We start from the raw sequence: 19,132 nt of genomic DNA on the forward strand, positions 1-19,132 counted from the left end.
GTTCTTGATAAGTTTTCTGGTAAACCCCAGTTCTACAAATCTCTAAATTTTCGAATTAATTATTTAATGTTGTGTTATGGAAATTAAGTTGAAATTTTGTTATTGTAATGAGTGCACCTGGTGGGTTTCCTGATCATCCACACATAGAGGATTTGAAACTGTCACTTACATGTTACAGGTTTCTTATTTAATTATTTATTGTGATTGGAATAAGAGTGAGTTGTTACACAGAGAAAAATGGAAAATCATTTGAGTTTATTTTTATAATGAATGAAATTTTTGTTTGTTGAAAATGATTAAAGGGAGCAATGATACATGAAGATAAAGGAAGAATTGAAGGTGGTGACTTGCAATGGATGACTGCTGGCAAAGGCATTGTTCACTCTGAAATGCCTTCTTCCATTGGCACTCAACTTGGCTTACAACTTTGGATCAATCTTTCCTCCAAACACAAAATGTAAGTTTGTGTTTTTATCATCTAAATTAAATAAATAAATCATTGATTTTATTTTATTTGTGCTTTTATGAACTATAAATAAACTATAATGTAAGTTTATGAACTATAAACTTAAGCATGATCAGTTTCACGCGGTTGCGACACAGATGGAGGTGTATGGTAAGAGTACACTAATTGATTGTGCTTAACTTTCTTTTCTGGTGTTTTCATTTCTCTCTTCTCATCGGCATTTGTATACACTGAGGTTGATTTTTGCAAGAAACTATGTTGTAAGATTTTATATCCAATGTATTTTTTTCACTGTGACAATTGATATTTGTATATTTGCTTTACAATTAAAATCATTAATATTACAGTGAATTTACAATTTTATCCTATATTACATTGGAGGATCATTAAAGCTTTTTCCAATTGGTTGAAGTTTCCATTATTTTCATAGCATCTAAATCGAATGCTTTTTATAGATTTATTTGTAACTGGGACACCACCAAAACCAACTAATGGCAAAAATAATAATTGGGAGGTTTGATTGATGTTACTTTTTTCTCTTTTCACAGGTATCCATTTGGTAACCCTCTATTTTTTTTTTTTTTTTATAGATTAGTGAATATGTCTTTTGTTTTTCCTTCCATTAATGGAAAATATTTCAGTGATTTTGCCTTGAAATATTTAACCATATATGTTGGTATATTCATTTGTAACTGTGGAATATGTTTCTTTTGCCTCTCGCATGAATATTCACAATAAAGAGGGATCTTATATATGGGTTCAAATTCATATTTATAGTACCCTTAACTGAGATTCCTATAGATGCTTAACAGGAAACTAAAACTGGGTTTAGTCTGAGTTGATTTGTTCGGAAGTCAGTCTTGATTACTTTGCATTTTTATATATATTTTTTTAGACATAATGGCAACGAAAAGAGAATGTAAAAAAAAAAAACACAATTCCGAAATATAATCTTGTTCATCCTTATTTGCTTTCAAGTTGCATTGAGTTTTACAAGCTTATTTAGGTTCCCCTATTTAGTACCAAATATATATTAACTCGAAATAGTGTGACAGAAGGGGAAATAGGTCTAGTGATGATGAATGATACATTTTCACTACAAATGAGTACTTGAATGCCTTTTAACTTTCTTCTTCTTCTTTATGTAATCAATTTTTGTTGGCATAAATGGTGCTCAAGACCTCACTTCCTCGGAAAATGCATATTGTAACAAGGTTCCTAAGTTTGTTTGTTTTTTGTTTTGTTTTTTTGTTTTGTTTTTTTTTTTCAGTTTCTAAGTTTATCATTGTTGTACATATAATAGTAATAGTCTTGAGAGGTTTAGTTTATCATTGGGGAAGAAAGCTCTCTTGGTTCGGGGTAAGACAGAGCTAGGAAATGAGAGAGTGGCAGGTCAATATTTTACTCAATCAAATGAGGGCTGCAGTGAGTGGGAGCACATTTGTGCATTTTCTTTGATTGTGATAATTAAGATGTTTAATTGTTTACCTTTTTGTTCCTTACGTTTATGCTCTATCACATTAGTGATTTTTTCTTCCCTCTTATATGCTTCCTAAATTTGTGACATGGTTACAATTACAAGGTACTTGAATGGGACACTTATCTTACTACCATAATTAGGTCAGTTTTGTCTCTCCCACCTGCTCCTGAATGTGTGAGAATATGCGAAAAGGTTGAACATATTACATTACACTATTGTTAATGAAAAATTGTTAATATACCGCAGCTTCATCTCAACTGAAGGTTGAACATATTACATTACACTATTGTAGATAAATTAAAGTTTTCTGTTGTGCTTCGGCTATGTATCGTTTTTCTTCTTCTTCTTTTTTTCCATTTAAATTGGTATCTTAGTTTTATCTTGCATCCTTTGTGGGTTTTCGTTATTGTATGTGATTGCCTCCATCTTTTCTTGATGAAAGTTTGGTTATTCATAAGAGGAAAATTTTCCATTATTGCAACTCACCTTGTGAACTTGTGAACTTGGCAGTGGTAGTGGAAATGGTAGTCTTGCTGGCGAAACAGCAGGTGGTGGGATTATTGGTAAGTTGTGATTCTTCCTCTCTTTCTCTGGTTTTGTTTATTATTTATTATTTTAGTTAATTTTTAATGATGTTTATGTTTACTTGGAATGAAATTCCATTGGTGACGTAAGGGACATTTTTTCTTTGCGCTACTTATGCTTACGTTGGACTACAATAAGCTTTACTTTTCAGCTTATTGTGTTGATGTTGCTTATTTCTTTATAGATTGATATTGGTTTTCATAATAATGTTATGTAAAAAAATGTTGATTATTCATTTGGTGGGCAATATTAAGAACTTTTCATCCTTTTCTGCAATTTCAGTACTTCAAACAGCTTTGTTATTCATATAAATGGTTTATTTGGATATTGTTTGTAGATAATTGAAGTGATATCGGGTTGAAAGCTAAGCGATTGTGTAGAAATGGTCAAGCGACCGTTGAAAATTGAAGACTGAGAAGGCATTTAGGATTTTTAATTATTTAATTCTTGTATTAGAATTTTTTTCATGTACTATTGTAGAATGTATATATAAACATAATATTAATATTTTATTTTGTGTATTCAAATGTAAAAGACAAATGTTATAGTTTCTAACATAATATGAATTTCATTGATTTGTTGGCGTGTGAAAAACATATTTATCTACATTGACCCAATGTCGGTCTATAGGACAATAATGTAACAATTAAATAAAAATAAATTTGTAAAAATGAAAAACTAGGCTTTAATGTCGGTTTTAAACCGACATATCAGAGTTCAACCGACATTAAAGAGCTTCAATAACACTATCAAAGATGTCGGTTGAAAACTGACAAACCGACATTAAAGAGGGCTTTAATGTCGTTTTTAAACCGACATTAAAGCCCAACCGACATTAAAGGGCTTCAATAACACCATCAAAGATGTCGGTTGAAAACTGACATTAAAGGCCTTTAATGTCGTTTTTAAACCGACATTAAAGAGGCCTTTAATGTCGTTTTTAAACCGACATTAAAGCCCAACCGACATTAAAGACCTTTAATAACGCTCACAAAGATGTCGGTTGCCAAGTGACATTAAAGGCCTTTAATGTCGGTTTTAAACCGACATTAAAGGCCAAAATTCTTGTAGTGTGTTAGTGTAAAAGAACCTAAAACAATTTAGGAAATGAACTTCAAATTTAGCACGAGGATAAAATATTTGCAAAAGTAATAAATGTTAATAAGTCTGGCCTTCAATGACTATTATCGATAGAAACTATAATTGATAGTTGATATCAATGACAACAACTGATAGTACATTTATCTAATTGAAAATTATCGTTGATAGCATTTACTAGTGATAACAACATATAATAGTTATCGGTTTAATTCTTTTAACTTTAGTTTTATTTTAAGAAACTTTAATAAATACTCTAATGCTATATGTATATTCGAAACTTTTATGACGTTGAAATTAATGTTATTTCATTTAAATATTTTACCAATATATTTCATATTCATTATCATATTCTTAACAAATTTAAAATTTTAACAAATTTCTGAACTTCAAATTGAACTCAAAATTTGTTTAATACCAAGATAAAATTAAAAAAAAAAAAGAAAAAAAGTAAAGACAATTTCTTTTATTAAAATATCAATTTACTTGTTATAACGAAAATATCAATTCACTTCTTATTTGGATATTTGGCAAATATTGAGTTTTCTTTTCGTAGGGAAATTTAATAGCGAGTAAAACTCACCGTTTTGGCTAAGCGGTTCACGGCCTTTGAGATTGGAGTGATCATATCGGAAGAAAGTGAGATAGAGAGAAATTTCCGTAGCACCACTGTTTAACATGTGTTCGTTCCATCTTTCTTAATTAATTTCATAAAATCCAAATCCCTCTACATATTGACACCACTTTTTTTCTTTTCTTGTCACTATATTTTTTTCTTTCCAAAATTCTTTCAAACTTAATTTTATTATTATTATTGTTGTTGTTGTTTTCTAAAAAGAAAATAAAATAATAATAAAAAAATATATGTGTTTCTTTTCTTCATATTTTATGTAAATCAAATAGTCAGAGAGGAATATATATTACCATGTGGAAATGAGAAATTCAAGTTCTTAGCATCTTGATGAATTCACTTTGTATTTTCTATTTTTTGTTAAATATATTAACTTTGTTAATTATATCAATAATAATCTTCATTTATATAATGAAAATTATTCTTTCTACGATTGAAAGAGTTCAATGAGTTATTTGAAAAGTTGGAACGTAATTAGATTTGCAAAATTTGAGAGTAATTGAAGAATAAAAATGAGATCGTGAATTGATTTATTCGTTAAATCATTTATTAATTAATTTACTTTTAATGTAAATCATCAATCAAAGGATGATAATTATTTATTGCTATCATTCAAATAATTCTTTTAATTTCTAGTTTAGGTATTTTTTTTTAATGCTACAAACAAATAGATTAGATGGGGATATGTTTTAGATTTGCTTTCGTCATTTATTATACACATTTTTCTTACTCAACATACCATTATTTGCATATACGAATTTAACAATAAAATAAATGAAAAAACGATAAAAGAAAATAATTATTTAGTTATAAGATTTCTCGAATAGAAAATATTTTTTTAGTAGTTTGGTAACCCTAAAATCATTTTTGGAACAAATACAAAATAATTAAAAAACAATTTAAATATAAGAAAATTACTTTTAGAAGTTGTATATTTAACGACCTATATAAAACAATAGATGATACTTTATGTTAATTAACATAAACATAACTGAATTCTATAATATTTATACATTTAACTAAGAAGTCATCAATTACAAAGAAAAGAGACCTGTAAAGTTGATAGTTTAAATATTTATTAGATACAAAATTAGAATTTAGAAATTTATTACATTTATACACAGGTAAAAACTCTGTATTCACACATTTTGGAATGGAGTTAGAAGGAAAAAAAATTAACATTGTTGATGTCAAAAAAATATATCGACCGTAAAATTTGTTTAATGAGGAGATTTGTCTGAGTGTCTACAAGACATAAGAAGGTTAAGCGCAAGTGTGGAGTTTCTACACACACTTTGATACTCAAGTCAGCCTTGTGCTTGTAGATGACAGCTAGCTAGAAAGTAGAGAACATAGTAGGATTTTCGAACTTTCTTCGATCAATGACCTTAGTCATTTATATAATACGACAACTCTTAATTGATGCTCGGGCTCATAATTACCCTCTTTAAATTTCTAGAATTGTTGAGTTGATGACAATGGATAGTTACACTACCACTGTAACATACCCATGAATGCTCTTAATAGTAGCTCCCTTCATGACACTCGTCTGTTCATAATTTGAACGATTTCACACATCCAATAACTCAAAGGTCTTCCTTTGTGGGTTCATTTAATCTCTTTGGCACTGTCCTAAAAGTACTTGCCTTTGTGGGGTTTTCTCCTCTTAAGAGGTTAGCTCTCCCTAGTGAGTCCTCCTCTTATGAGCCCCTATTAGGAGACTAAGCTCTCGCTTGTGGGTCTTTCTCCTTTCGTGAGCTCCTCTAAGGAGATTAGATAAGTTTTATTGAGCTCCATTCCTAAGCTTTGTTGAGCTCCTCTTGAGCTCTCGCCTAGGCTTTTATGAGCTTACCTCATGGGTCCTACTAAGTTGTGTAGGGTCTCCCCATGGGTGCTTTTAAGTCCTCTCATAGTCTCTTCTCAACTTCTCTTAAGTTGTCTATGCTATAAGCTTCTCTTGAGTTCACCTCATGAGTTTACTGAGCTCTCACTAAGCTTGTTAAGGCTTATCTCATGCGTTAGGTCTACCTAAGCTATATCACTAAGCTTGCTTGGGCTCTTCCATTGGTTCTTTAAAGTAGGCTAAAATTTAACAACAATAGTTGCCCCCTACTCTCAAGCTTGACTTAGGTAGAAGTCAATGATTCTGAGTTTAACTTAGTTTTTTCTCATCTCTCAAGCCAAATTACAATACATTTGAATGTTAGTTTATTTTTATATAATTAAATAGGATTGAACCGCTTGTGAACTTGAAATATGAAAAAATGCTCAACAGGTGGACATTAATTAGGGAGAAAACAACAACCTAGGGACTTGAATGCATAACCTCCCTAGACCATTTGCTCTAATACCATCTTAAATAACTAATTCAACCCATCTTACAAGCCTTTGGGTTGAATCAGTGATTTAAGACGATATTTATCTTTCTATTCCTAGTATTTTCCTAAGCAGTTCGATAACATTCTCGAGATATTAGCACTAACCCTCCTCAGAATGTTTCCACTCGACTGAGTGTTGGAAATTTCATCACTTGGTGATAAGTTAACAGAACAACCCTAATTTGGTGAAGAACTGGTCTTCCTTAAATTTTGTTTTATAGATGGACTTGTCGTCTATAACTAAAAAATTAAACATGGCAATCACATAAGTCATCCTTTCATTGAAGATAACATGTCATTCTATACTCCCTTTGGAATACACCTTATGCCTCATCCCCCCAAATCTTACAAATGGATTTGACCTATACTCTAACTGCTCTCTACCTAATCTCATTCTATTGAAAATCAGAAGAGATAGAACATCATTATTTGAGCTTCCTCCATCCACTAGTATGCAATGGATCTATACTCCCTTTGGAATAAACCTCATGCCCCATCCCCTTCCCCTCTGAATATTACCAATGGATTTGACCTATACTCTAACCTACCTAATCTCATTGCATTGAAAATCAGAAGAGATAGGACATCATCTGAGCTTTCTCCATTCACTAGTATGCAATAGACCTTTACATTTGTTATAGTCAAAGTGACCAAGGGATCATTATGAAACTAATGTGGCTGGGTTGCATTCTCCTTTTAAAAAGCTAATATGTAAATCATTGGTAGCTAGTGAAACACACCTCATATGTTTCTAAGCTAATGCGTGCTGTCAAGCTTTGATCCTACGATTTCGCTTAGAATCACCTCCTTTTAGTTCACAAAATATCATTTTGATCTCATTAGGGGCATGGAATATGATCGACCTCGATTAGATCTCTCTTGATCGTCAATTGGCTCGCCACTCTTTTCGATATACTTCTTCAGTTAACCTCTCTAGATCAGGACTTCAATAGCTTCTTTCAAGTCAAAGTATTTCGTTGTTGTATGCCCATGGTCTCTAAGAAACATGAAATACTTGTCTTTGTTCCTCTAATGTGATCCTCCTCGAAGTTGAGTTGGCTATTTTAGCATATTCTTGTCCTAAATTTCCATGAGGATTTGTTCAATAGGAACCAGTGTTAGTGCATATTGCTCAAGCCTACTAGGTGACAAACCTTTACAACTTGACTTGTGAGGAATCTTGTCCTTCAATTTTCCTCTTCTTTGACTCTGAACTGTTTTCTTTCCTTTGGTTTCTCTCTTTGCAACCTTTTACTTGAGTGTTTTTTTCTTTTGTCATTCCTCTATAGCTAAGTAGCTCTTCTGCACTTACGTACTTTTGTGCACAACTTAGCAAATCAACATAGTTGGTTGCAACTTTCTTACCAATCGACCATAGAAATCGCTAATCTCTAATCCCAACTACTAAAGTGGTCAAAGTTGCTCCGTCGGTATAGCCCTTAATATAGAGTGCCTCACTATTGAATCTGGAGACATATTCTCTCAATGTTGTAAGCCTCCCTTATTTAATCATAAGAAGGTGAGTTGGAGGTTTCCTTTGATCTTGGCCTCCAAGAAATTGAGTAATGAAGGCTCGGGTCAACTCAGAGAATTGGGCTATTAACTTTCGTTTAAACTTACAAAACCATTTTTTTGCAAGTTCAGCAAGCGTAAACGAGAAGGCTTAACACTTGAAGAATCTTGAACTTCATGGAGCTCCATCCACGATTGTAATATGTCTAAGTGCTCCACTGGATCTCTTAAACCATTTATAGCTTCATTACTAGTAACTTAAATTTTGGAGGCACTTCTTCTTGCATGATTTTGTCAATGAAAAGAAAATCCACCTAATCCAACAAGTTTTCTAGGTTTAGTCATTCATGATAATCTTGAGCTCGCTTCATGTCCCCAAAGTAGTTTTGGATCCTTTGCAATTCAATTGCTCATGACTGACTATCAACCTCTTCATCTTTCTCTAATTGAACCTTTTGCTTTTGATTCATGAGCTCAAGCAAGTTTATGAATAGGTAAAATTGCTTGAGTGAGACTCTCGATCTTCAACCTACGTTTTTCAACCAAGTATTAGCTAGGGATATCTGCGTCCTAGATTGATGGTTGGTAGTCAATCACTTTATGAAGTTTAGATGTGTTGTCCTTTTATCATTTACACCTAGGGTCAACTTGTCCACCGATCGTGGTCCTTTAGTTTAGGATTCTTCAACCTCTTCATTTATTGGAGTCTTTCCTTGGCTTGGTCTCATATCACCGACGTAGCACTCTGATTTTCTAGCACTATTGGATCTTGCTTCTGCTTCTATATTTACGTGGACTACTTTCAGGGTGTTCTCCAGCCAGTTTTGCCAAGGCCTCTATGATAGGATTTGGATGCTTAAGTAGCTCTAAGTTCTTGCCCAGACCTTGGGCCAGTTCATTTACTTTGTCAACTAGGACAACATATTCATTAGTGAGTTTCTCCGTCAGTCGATCAGTTTTTGTCAGTGCAACATTATGATCTTGGATAGGTGTCCTCCTAAAATGATGATCATGATTGAATTCATCGTCGACACCTTCAATCAAGTTCTCACGACCCATATGGTTACTCATGGGTCTTGATTTCGAATCTTAGACGTAAAGCACAAGTAAAATATTTTCCACAAACAACTCTAACTGTTGATGCCAAAAAGGGATCATACATACATTTTGTTTTATGAGAAAGATTTGTTTGAGTTCATGAAAGATAAAAGAAGGTAGCATGAGTGTAGAGTCTAGCTACTCACATTTTGAGTATCAAGTCAGTCTTGTGCATTGAGGTCACTAGAAAGCAAAGCAAAAAATAGGATATTTATGCTTATTTGGACATACCTTTGACCAATGACTTTGGTCGTTTATATAGTATATGACGATTTGTATGTGATGCTTGGGTATTCAATTTTCCTTTTATATTTCTAAAACTGAGCTGATAATTAATGGGTAGTTACTACCATTATATAGACTTATGTATGCTTATAACAACTCCATTTATGACACTCTTCCACACAGAATCTGAATGGTTTAATATTCAATAGAATAGAGGTCTTCCTACGTGGGTTCCTGAAGCTCTCCTTTTGAGTACTCTCTTTGGCTCCTATGAGCTTACATCTCTTGAGTGTACCTCGTGAATCCCATGGAACTATCCAAGCTCTCACTTATGGGTGCTCTCTTTCCTAGGCTCTTCTCTTGAGCCTACCTTATGGGTTCATCGAGCTTTCCTAAGCTCCTTTTGAGCTTTCTCTCAAGATCACCTCATGGATCCGACCAAACTCTCGCTCAAGCTTGCTAAGGCATACTTCATGAGTCCACTGTGCTATCACTAAGCTCGTTTAAGCTCATCTATTAGTTCTTTTAAGTAGGCTAAACTTCACCTGCAACAAATGTAAATTTCAAAAACAAAAGATAAGAGATATTCATAGAGTTTAGTGAGTTAGAAATAAACCAAAATTCAAATTATTTTCCAAAACATTCTCTAAAACTTTCAATTACGTGGTAATAAATAACAATTAACAACATAGATAGATAGATAATGAGTGTGATATATATATATATAAAAAAAAAAAAAGAAAAGAAAAGAAAAAGATAAATTAATGTGAATAATGGGAATATTTGGTTCACCGGGGAGTGGATCCGGCCGGTCAGGGCAGTGGGACAATGAACGGGCGCGGATCTTTTTTTATTTATTTATTTATTTATTTATAATTAAGTAAATAAATGAGGGAAATTAGTGGGGGGTGGAGAGGGAATAAACGGTCAAACCCGGTCGTCGTTCGCGAAATTCTAGGAAGTGGAATTTCTGACACGTAGAGAGCTTCACCCACGGAGGTTTACCGGCTCGTCCAGTTATCTGTCTTTCTTAAAATATATATATATATATTAAAATAAAAAGAAAATAAAATTCCTTTTTTTTTTTTTTTTATTTATTTTAATTATAATCCCTCTTCTACTGGAGAAGAGAACCCAATTGGGGGAGTGGCTTATCAGCAATTTTGGACTTTCCAGGACTTATTTGGTATTTCTTAATATTTCAAGGGTAAATTAGTAATTTAATATTCTCACTCCTCTTCGTTTTAAAGCCTTTGAGAAGACAAGAGAAGCGGGAGAGACGTAGATAAAACTAAATCAACAACGCTGAGGGGAAGGAAGGGCTGATGAAAAATGGCGGATTTTGAGACATAGAACGCACTGCTTCTTCTTTTTCTTCTCTATACTTGATTTCTTCTTTTTTCTGACTTAAGAAATGACGACGGGAATGGTGCAAGACCAGAATCTCGAGAAGCAGATTGAGAAGCAGATGGGTTGCATGGCTGGATTCCTTCATATCTTTGATCGTCATCAGATTTTGGCCGGGAAACGCCTCTACTCCACTAAACGCCTCCCTCCCTCGGTAATTTTATTTAGTACCTTTCACTATTTGTGTTCTGTGTGTGGTTTCCATCACTGGAAAATTGTGGTTCACTGATTTAATTGAAACTGTAGGTAGGGAACTCAACACCACCGCCGCCGGAGAATTCCGTCTCCTTACCGGAGGCAACGGTGGAATTGGAAAAACTACAGCAGACTAGAACGATGCCTTCTCCGGACAGAGTCAAGCATTTTGCTCCCGTGACGGAGCTTCGATCTCCAGCGCCGGAACCAGCGACGCCGGTGCAAACGAAGCCGAAACAGACGCTTCCTCTTCCAGTTTTTGAATACAAGGAAGGGAATCGGTCTTTATGGAAATTCTCGAGAGAAGCTCCACGGCTTTCGTTGGATAGCAGAGCTATTGTTGACGGGAAAGGAAGCATTTATCCGAGGGAGATCCGTACAAACGCGTCTATTCTCTCTGCAAACCGTAGTGAAACCTCCACGGAAGAAGGTGATGAACAACGGCGCTCTCCGAGTGTTATTGCTAGATTAATGGGGCTGGAACCATTACCTAACTCCGAACCAGAACTGATAAAAAACGCCGAGCTTCGAAGATCGGCTTCCGAATCCAGAGTTTCTAAAGACTTCTATCATAGTCGGTTCATCGACGGTAACAATTTCCGACTTAAACAATCTCAACATTCGAGCTCGCAGGATAATAATGGAAGCAATGTACTATTAAAGAATGCAGCAAACATGGACCACAGCTCAAATGTCAAAATGCTGGACAGAAACGATTTTGCTGCAAGAAGTACGAAGGTTGAGCCTATTAGGTCGCAAAGAGGATTAGGACCTCGCAAGATTTTCTTCGATTCCGGAGACGTTTTTCCAGAGCCAAAGCAACCTGCATCAATCTATGGAGAGATAGAGAAGAGGTTGAAGATGAGAGGAATTGATGAACCTTCAAAAGATTTAGAAACGTTAAAACAAATCCTCGAGGCACTTCAACTCAAGGGTCTTCTTCATTCCATGAAATCTCCTAGCCAGAGGAAACTTGTTTACGACCGTATTTCTTCACAGGCTGAATCTCCGATTGTGGTGATGAGACCTGCTAGATCACCAACTTCAGTCAATCGTTTAGGAAGAATCAGTAACGATTCTCCACCTTCGAGTTACAGAGCAAGACAAATCGGTCGCCGGAATGTTAATGTTATCGGCGACTCCATGCCGTCCGTAACCACGAGACGCGATCGTTTGGAGTTCGATCGGAATTTACGGAATCAACCTAGAAATAGATTCTCTAGCTCTCCAACTAGATGCGAGAATAACGTGAAAAGTCCGAGTAGAAGAGGATTGTTCGTGGAAACACAGAGAAGAATTAACGACCCTGTAGATCAGAGAAGAAATTCGAAGATAAATTCATCAAAATTTGGATCAGATCCCCAAATGTCAAACCGATCCCCAAAAAACAGGAAACCAATGGGTTCTGTTCATCATCCAAAAGAACGGAAGATTTACATATCTCAAGCAGAAGATGAATCGTCCACATTCTCAGAAAGTAGCATTAGCAACTCTTCACAAACGGATACAGAGGTACGTAATCACAGATCACCATTGTCGATCAGTCACTTCAATGAATTTCTTAAAAAACCCATTAAATTAATTTCAAAATTTACGAAGAATCAATTGATTCTCATTTGGTTTCTTTGACAGAGGTCCAACAAAATTGAAGAGTACAAAGAGGGCCGTACTCTATTAGAGAGGTGTGGTAAGCTTCTTCACAGTATAGCAGAAATCACAGCGACTGAGTTACAACCGAGTCCTGTCTCGGTACTTGACTCGTCTTTTTACAAGGAGGAGTCGTCACCATCACCTGTACTAAAACGGCAAATAGATTTCAAAGGTAAGGAAAAAGAAACCCCAATGCTTCATCTTTTTTTTCCTTTTGTTCTTTCTTTTCTTAAAGAAAAAACCTAGTTTGATTTTGGGTTTCCTTCTCGTATTCCGAATTTCATTTGCTAGATTTTTTTTTTTTTTTGACTTTGATGGCGCTTACTTTACCGTATTTAGTTAAAGTATTTGAGTATTTGTTGGCCTGTGGCTTGGCCTAGCCAGTAGTGGGGGCAGTTCTGTTTTTGATGGGCCCTCTTCATTCCAAGCCAAATCCAAAAGTAGTCAGATGATTTTGCAAATGTCCATGCCACATCAGTGATTTTCAGGCAGGACCCATATTTAGTAGGGTTTGTCCAGCTTGAAGCTTTGAGCTCAGCTCAGCTGGATTGATTTGATTGGTAGTTGGATGAATGAACCAACCATAATTCCATATTCTCATGGAGTTTCATCCAATCAAAATTTTGATTTAAAGCTTGTTCCGAATGATTTTTTGTAAAGATCAAAAGGGAAAAAAAGGTGTTCTTAGGTCTTTGTTAGTGCCATTTGATTTTGTGGCCTTTTTGGTTGATGATGGGTACAATTTACAATAGGTCTTTGTTAGTATTCTTTGAATTTTGCACCCTTTTCTTGATGATGGCTGCTGATCATGTGACTAAAGTACCTAGGTTTATGGTACTCTGACTTTAATTGTCTAGTGCATGGGGCTATGGAAATTTATGAATGATGTCCATCAGCAGCAAACTGCCAGTTGGATTGAGAGGGGATGTGAAGTAATTAATTGGAACAGCCTTTTGGAGTTCTGGAAATGGAAATTTATTGACTGGGATGGATTGATGAGATTGAGAGAACTTGAATTTTTTTCCTATTTTTTCTTAAGAGGGTCAAAACTAATCAAACTATTTTTTAGGGTCTATCTAGAATGATTTTTGTTTATATTTGTATGTTACATTAGGTTGGTTGATTGATTGTTGTTGCTTGTTCTTTTTTACATTTGTGTTATCAGACCAAGTGGTTGATGTGGAAGACGAAGGGTGGTTTCAAGCTATCTCATTGATGGAATCGGGTTTGGCCGATGGATCTGACGATGGTGATTTTGTCTATGTTATGGATGTTCTCCGAGCCTCACGTTGCTTGCAAGATGATGACTCCGATATATTTCTATTGTTAGAGGAACAACAGTATTTGAAAGGGAAGGACGTCTCCAAGGTTCCAAGGCTTCAAAGGAGGCTAATTTTCGACACGATAACTGAGATTCTCGACCGAAACAGACAATTACCACCATGGAAATCCAACGCACAGCCAGAATCCATGACCGAGCCGACTTCAGTGCAGGAGATTTGGTCCGAGTTTCAGCGAATGAGGGACCGAGAAAACAACACATCAAGGGACTTGTTTGAGGTCATCTGCAGTGTCTTGAAAAAGGATCTAACAAGAGATGCTCCTAGCGGATGGAGGGACTGGCCAGTTGAAACATCCCAAGCAGTTTTAGACATTGAGAGATTAATATTCAAAGACTTGATTGGCGAAACGATCCGAGATCTTGCTGCCATTACTGGAAAATGCAACCTCAATAATGCCATTAACATGATGCCTAGAAGGAAGCTGGTGTTCTAAAAGACTAAAGGCAAAGGCAAAGTTGCTAATTCATTTTTTTGTTATCAGCGCCGGTGGTTTTCCCCTTCTCTCATTTAATTATTTTTAGGAAAATGCTAATGTTAATCATGATCTGTTCATGGGGGGAGGAAAAAAGAAAAGGCAAATCTAAGAATAACCCTTTTTTCTTTTTCTTTTCTTTTTTTTTTTAATATGAAAATTTGATATGTATAAAACATGCATTAGTCATAAAATAGTGAAGTGGGGAGGGGCAACAAAAAGAAAAAAGAAAGAAAGAAAGAGAGGTGGGTGGGTGGGTGGTTGCTTTAGAGCATTTCATGTGAGGAAAAAAAAGTGTTTGATAATTAAAAATTCCTCATGGGGAAAGGTAGAAAGTGACCTGAAAAGCAGGGATTGGAGTTTTTTAGCCTTAAAGAAAAGTTGAATTCATGTGCTTTCTGTCTCTAATCTGGAGCCCTTAATCATTTAGATTTTGAACTAAATATAATTCGGACTACTTAAAACACATATTTTTCATCTATAAATCCTTCCAGTTTGGATTCATTCACTCCATAGCATCGTTTTAAATGTAACACTTCATATTTAAAATTTAGACTTAAATTGAACTTGAAATGAAAGTGAACGTAGAGGAAGTTAGAAGTTTAACTAGCTTATGTAGCTCATCATGTCCACCTCTTATTGGAATGGAATTCGAGTTGAGGATGTTATTACGATCCTTAATAGAGTGAACTTAGCCATGGTGGTGTATTTAAAGATTCTGAAGTTGGATGGATAGTGTACAGTGAAGGGAGACTTGGTGGTCCTTTTTTCAAGGAGAGGATTGTTGAGTGTGCATCCAAAGTCTATATTGATTAATTAAAAGGATAATCCTGTATGTATAAGTGAGGATAACTAATCTTATCGGTACGAGGTCATTTTGTTTGAAACCAAAAACAAGATTGCAAGGGTTTAAGTCTAAGAGAACAAAATTATACATCGTAAAGATATGTGGTTTGAAGGTTTGGTATCGCTAAGTTCTAATATCTCCCTAAATTTAATTTTGAATTTTGGATCTAATAGAGACAATAAGTAAATGTATAACAACATTTTTAACGAATTATAACAAAAGAAATCTACTGTTTACAAACTTTATAGTATACTTCGAGAGTTGGATCCTAATTAATAACTAATCTGTTAGATTGAAAAATGTTTTATGTTTAGTTGATAAGTAAAAATGAAGTATTAGATATGCTAATAGATCTATAAAAATTGAAAATTTTATAGATCTATTAGAGACACAATTAAAGGTTTAAAGATCTATCGATACAAAATTGAAAATTCAAAGATAGACACAAAATTAAAAGTTTAAAGATCTACTAGATGAAGCTTAAAAACTCAATGTAGATACAATAAAAAATTTAAAAAATTATTATATACTTTTTAAATTTGAAAGTACATTATTCACATAAAATTGAAAGTTCAAAATTTTGCTTATTTGCAAATTCATTTGTGGGTTTAATTGTTATATTTATAAATGTCTCCAATCGTTAATTAATCTATTAGATAGAAAAAAAAATTTATATTTAGTCGAGACATTTTTTTTAAATATGTTGAATAAGTTAACATCATACGATACAAGATTAAAATTTTTTAAGAATCTAACAATTTAATAAATACCTTTTTAAAGTTCAAATTACATAAAATAAAAAATTCAAAGACATCACGGACTTTTAAAAAAATTCCAGAAATTAGATAGACCATAACAATCCCAAGGACTAAACTTGTCATTTAAACCATAAACGAAATGAAAACATTTGTAGGTTGAAATACCATATGTGTTTGTATTTTGGATTTTGTTTCAAAATCATCATTTTTTTTTCAAATATCCATTTTTTAGTATATATATATATACTTTCAGTAAATCTTAAATAAATTATTGGATTATGACTCTGATTATAATTATAATAGTTATAACCTATCATCAAACGCTACAGTATTACAATTTCAAATCCTTGTTTGATGCAATATTTATCACCTTATCATATATTATTATAATTTATAATTGATACTAAAATAGTCAATATTAAAGTGACACGGAAATGAGAATCAAAATAAAACACGTTCTTAGGATTGATAATAATCATAGATCTAGGATTCTTATTTCTAGATTAACTTTCTCTAAGTCTAACCTTTTCTAATCAATAATTAATAGAGACTTATTCTAATTGATCCATTTAATACAACATTAAGATCATCCATCATTGATCTAATATACATTTATTTTATTTTATTTTAAACCCTAAACTAATCTCTATGTCATTCTCATTCCTATCATTTTATTTTATTTTATTCATTATATAATTTAAACTAACCAATAAAATAATTCTCCAATTAATTCATTATTAAACTAAATATCAATATTTAATTTGTTCGATTCAAATGTATTTCTCTTGTACTATGCAGTTTTAACGTGCATCTAATAAACATTAATTTTAACTTATAGTTTTAATATGAATCAAATCTTTCAAATATTTAATTTTCTTCTAAATTAATTTTGAAAAAACATCCAAAAATTAAACTTAGGTTAATTATAAAGTTTAATTAAAAGATCAATGTTATATTACAATGTACCACACTATACATTATATTATTTACCTAATTAAATTTGAACATTTCAAATCTCATTTAAGTCATAATAATCTCAATATCCTTTATGAGCTAGGAATGAGACTTAAACAACCAATTGATCAAAAGCTCAAACAATATGAAAATAATTGATTAAACTCATTAACCACATAAATTAATATTCGTTAGATGTGTGTACATTTCACTAAAGTTTCACAGTTATGATCTTCTCACTGTTGATATATTTCAGTGTCCACGGATACAGACTAATGACAACAAGTTAATCCCTTAGGAGTGTTTGTAACTCAAGTTAAGTCAAATTATCGTATTACCCCTAGGTTACTTTTAAATTTTTAAATACCAATGTTTCTGTAATGAACAACTTGTTTAAAGTTCAACCTCAAACAAAAATCTCTATCGTATCGTGCCAATGAGAGAGTAAGACCTTTTGTTCATTATAACACATATCGGATGTTTATAACACATATTGAAGTCTTAAAAAAATTTGGACCTATTGAAGTCTCAAAATTTAGACGAAATTTGAAACTATGATTATAACTCATACTATAACAAGTCAATTAAGTACCCCAAATGAATTTTGACCTTATTTTTATGTCATTATTATGAAAATTACCACCTTAACTCCAAAAGCATTTTATATATATATATATATATATTCACTAAAGTAACAATAACTAAAGCTATAGAAATAAGAGCTATCATAGAATTAACATTTAGTCAAGATTGTCTTCGTTCAATGAAGGGATAAATGACTGCCAACTATTGAAATATTTTTGGCAAATAGAATAATGATGGGTACACTATTGTTTTTGTTAAAACTTGATTTGATGTAGAAGGTAGTAGCATTTCTCTAATAGTATTTGTTTATATTTTCCACATGCCTAGCTTGATAATGTATTTATTGTCTTTCAATAAATAAAACAGCAATAATTATGCAACTTAAAAGTCAAACTTAAACACAATGCTAATTATCGATGATTTAAGGTTTGCTTAATAAAAGAGTGTCCTCCAAATCTATGGACAAATTGAAATGGTTGAGAGTCATATGAATCTTGCTAATGATAAAACTAAGGCCTATATCATGGCTAGTATATATGATATACATGCTAAAAAATATGAAATGATGGTGAATGAAAAACTGATTATGGATTCGCTGCAAGCAATGTTTGGACAACCATCTTCATCACTTATGTATGACGCCATCAAATATATGTTTATAACTCCAGAACGAAGAAGGGACCTTTGTTAGAGAAGTAAAGACAATTTAAGTCAGTTGGTGCAAAATCCTAAGAAATTTGAACATCGTTCTAAATTATGTCTGTTTGTAGGTTACAAAAAAAAAAAAAATAGTTTATTCTACTTTCCTTATGAGGATAGAGTGTCTGTATGACAAATGCTACATTCCTAGAGAAAAACCAAATAAAAAACCATAAACCTTGTAATAAGCTTGTATTAAATGAGATTTCCAAAGATGCTACAGATAAATCAACATAGGTTGATAGAGCTAGTACCTCTGATCAATCACATCATTATCAAGAATTGATAGTGCCTCGACGTAGTGGGAAGGTTATTGGTAACTTTTCAAAAGAGTTATCTTTCTCCACCTAAATCATGCTAATTCTAAGATTTAATAATTTATCTTGGTGCATTGATAGGTCAATGATCAAATGATACTTCTGTGCAACTTAGGATGCTTTTAGTGTTAAAATGAAGGAGTTAGCAAGCAATTGAGATAGCACGAAGCTGGCCTCAAGCATATGGAGGCAGATGCTCATCTGGCACCTGGATGCATTTTCTAGTAGCTTTATTTGAGGTAAATTGTTGTGGTGCTCCCTTGTGTTATTGTGTCGCTCCTAATACGCATCGTTCTACTTCGACAAAGTGTTGAGAAGTTCAGATTTTGAGCCAATTTTATCGTGGAGACCCAGAAGCAGAAGATTGGAAGCTAGAAGTCCCTTAGCTATAAGTCTTGGCGCTTATGGTGGGTTTAAGGGAGCATTGATGAG

General features: G+C 33.3%; 1 protein-coding gene across 1 annotated transcript; it reads left to right on the plus strand.

Annotated features, from left to right (window-relative positions):
* Positions 1–10,626: 10,626 nt before the first annotated feature.
* On the plus strand, positions 10,627–14,674 carry LOC103491263 (protein LONGIFOLIA 1). The gene is made up of 4 exons (XM_008451139.2): positions 10,627–11,034; positions 11,127–12,587; positions 12,708–12,897; positions 13,891–14,674. Exons 1-4 carry the CDS (start codon positions 10,888–10,890, stop codon positions 14,499–14,501), a joined length of 2,409 nt encoding a protein of 802 aa, XP_008449361.2. The 5' UTR covers positions 10,627–10,887; the 3' UTR covers positions 14,502–14,674.
* The last annotated feature ends 4,458 nt before the right edge of the window (positions 14,675–19,132 follow it).

This window comes from Cucumis melo, chromosome 5 (genome assembly GCF_025177605.1).
Source record: "Cucumis melo cultivar AY chromosome 5, USDA_Cmelo_AY_1.0, whole genome shotgun sequence".
In the NCBI taxonomy this organism is placed as follows: domain Eukaryota; kingdom Viridiplantae; phylum Streptophyta; class Magnoliopsida; order Cucurbitales; family Cucurbitaceae; genus Cucumis; species Cucumis melo.

Excerpts from the sequence above, each read along its gene's own strand:
- LOC103491263 (XM_008451139.2), top strand. The coding sequence starts at position 10,888 with ATGACGACGGGAATGGTGCAAGACCAGAATCTCGAGAAGCAGATTGAG. Across the intron at positions 11,035-11,126 it reads CTAAACGCCTCCCTCCCTCG|GTAGGGAACTCAACACCACC; the intron begins GTAATTTTATTT and ends TTGAAACTGTAG. Across the intron at positions 12,588-12,707 it reads CTTCACAAACGGATACAGAG|AGGTCCAACAAAATTGAAGA; the intron begins GTACGTAATCAC and ends TTTCTTTGACAG.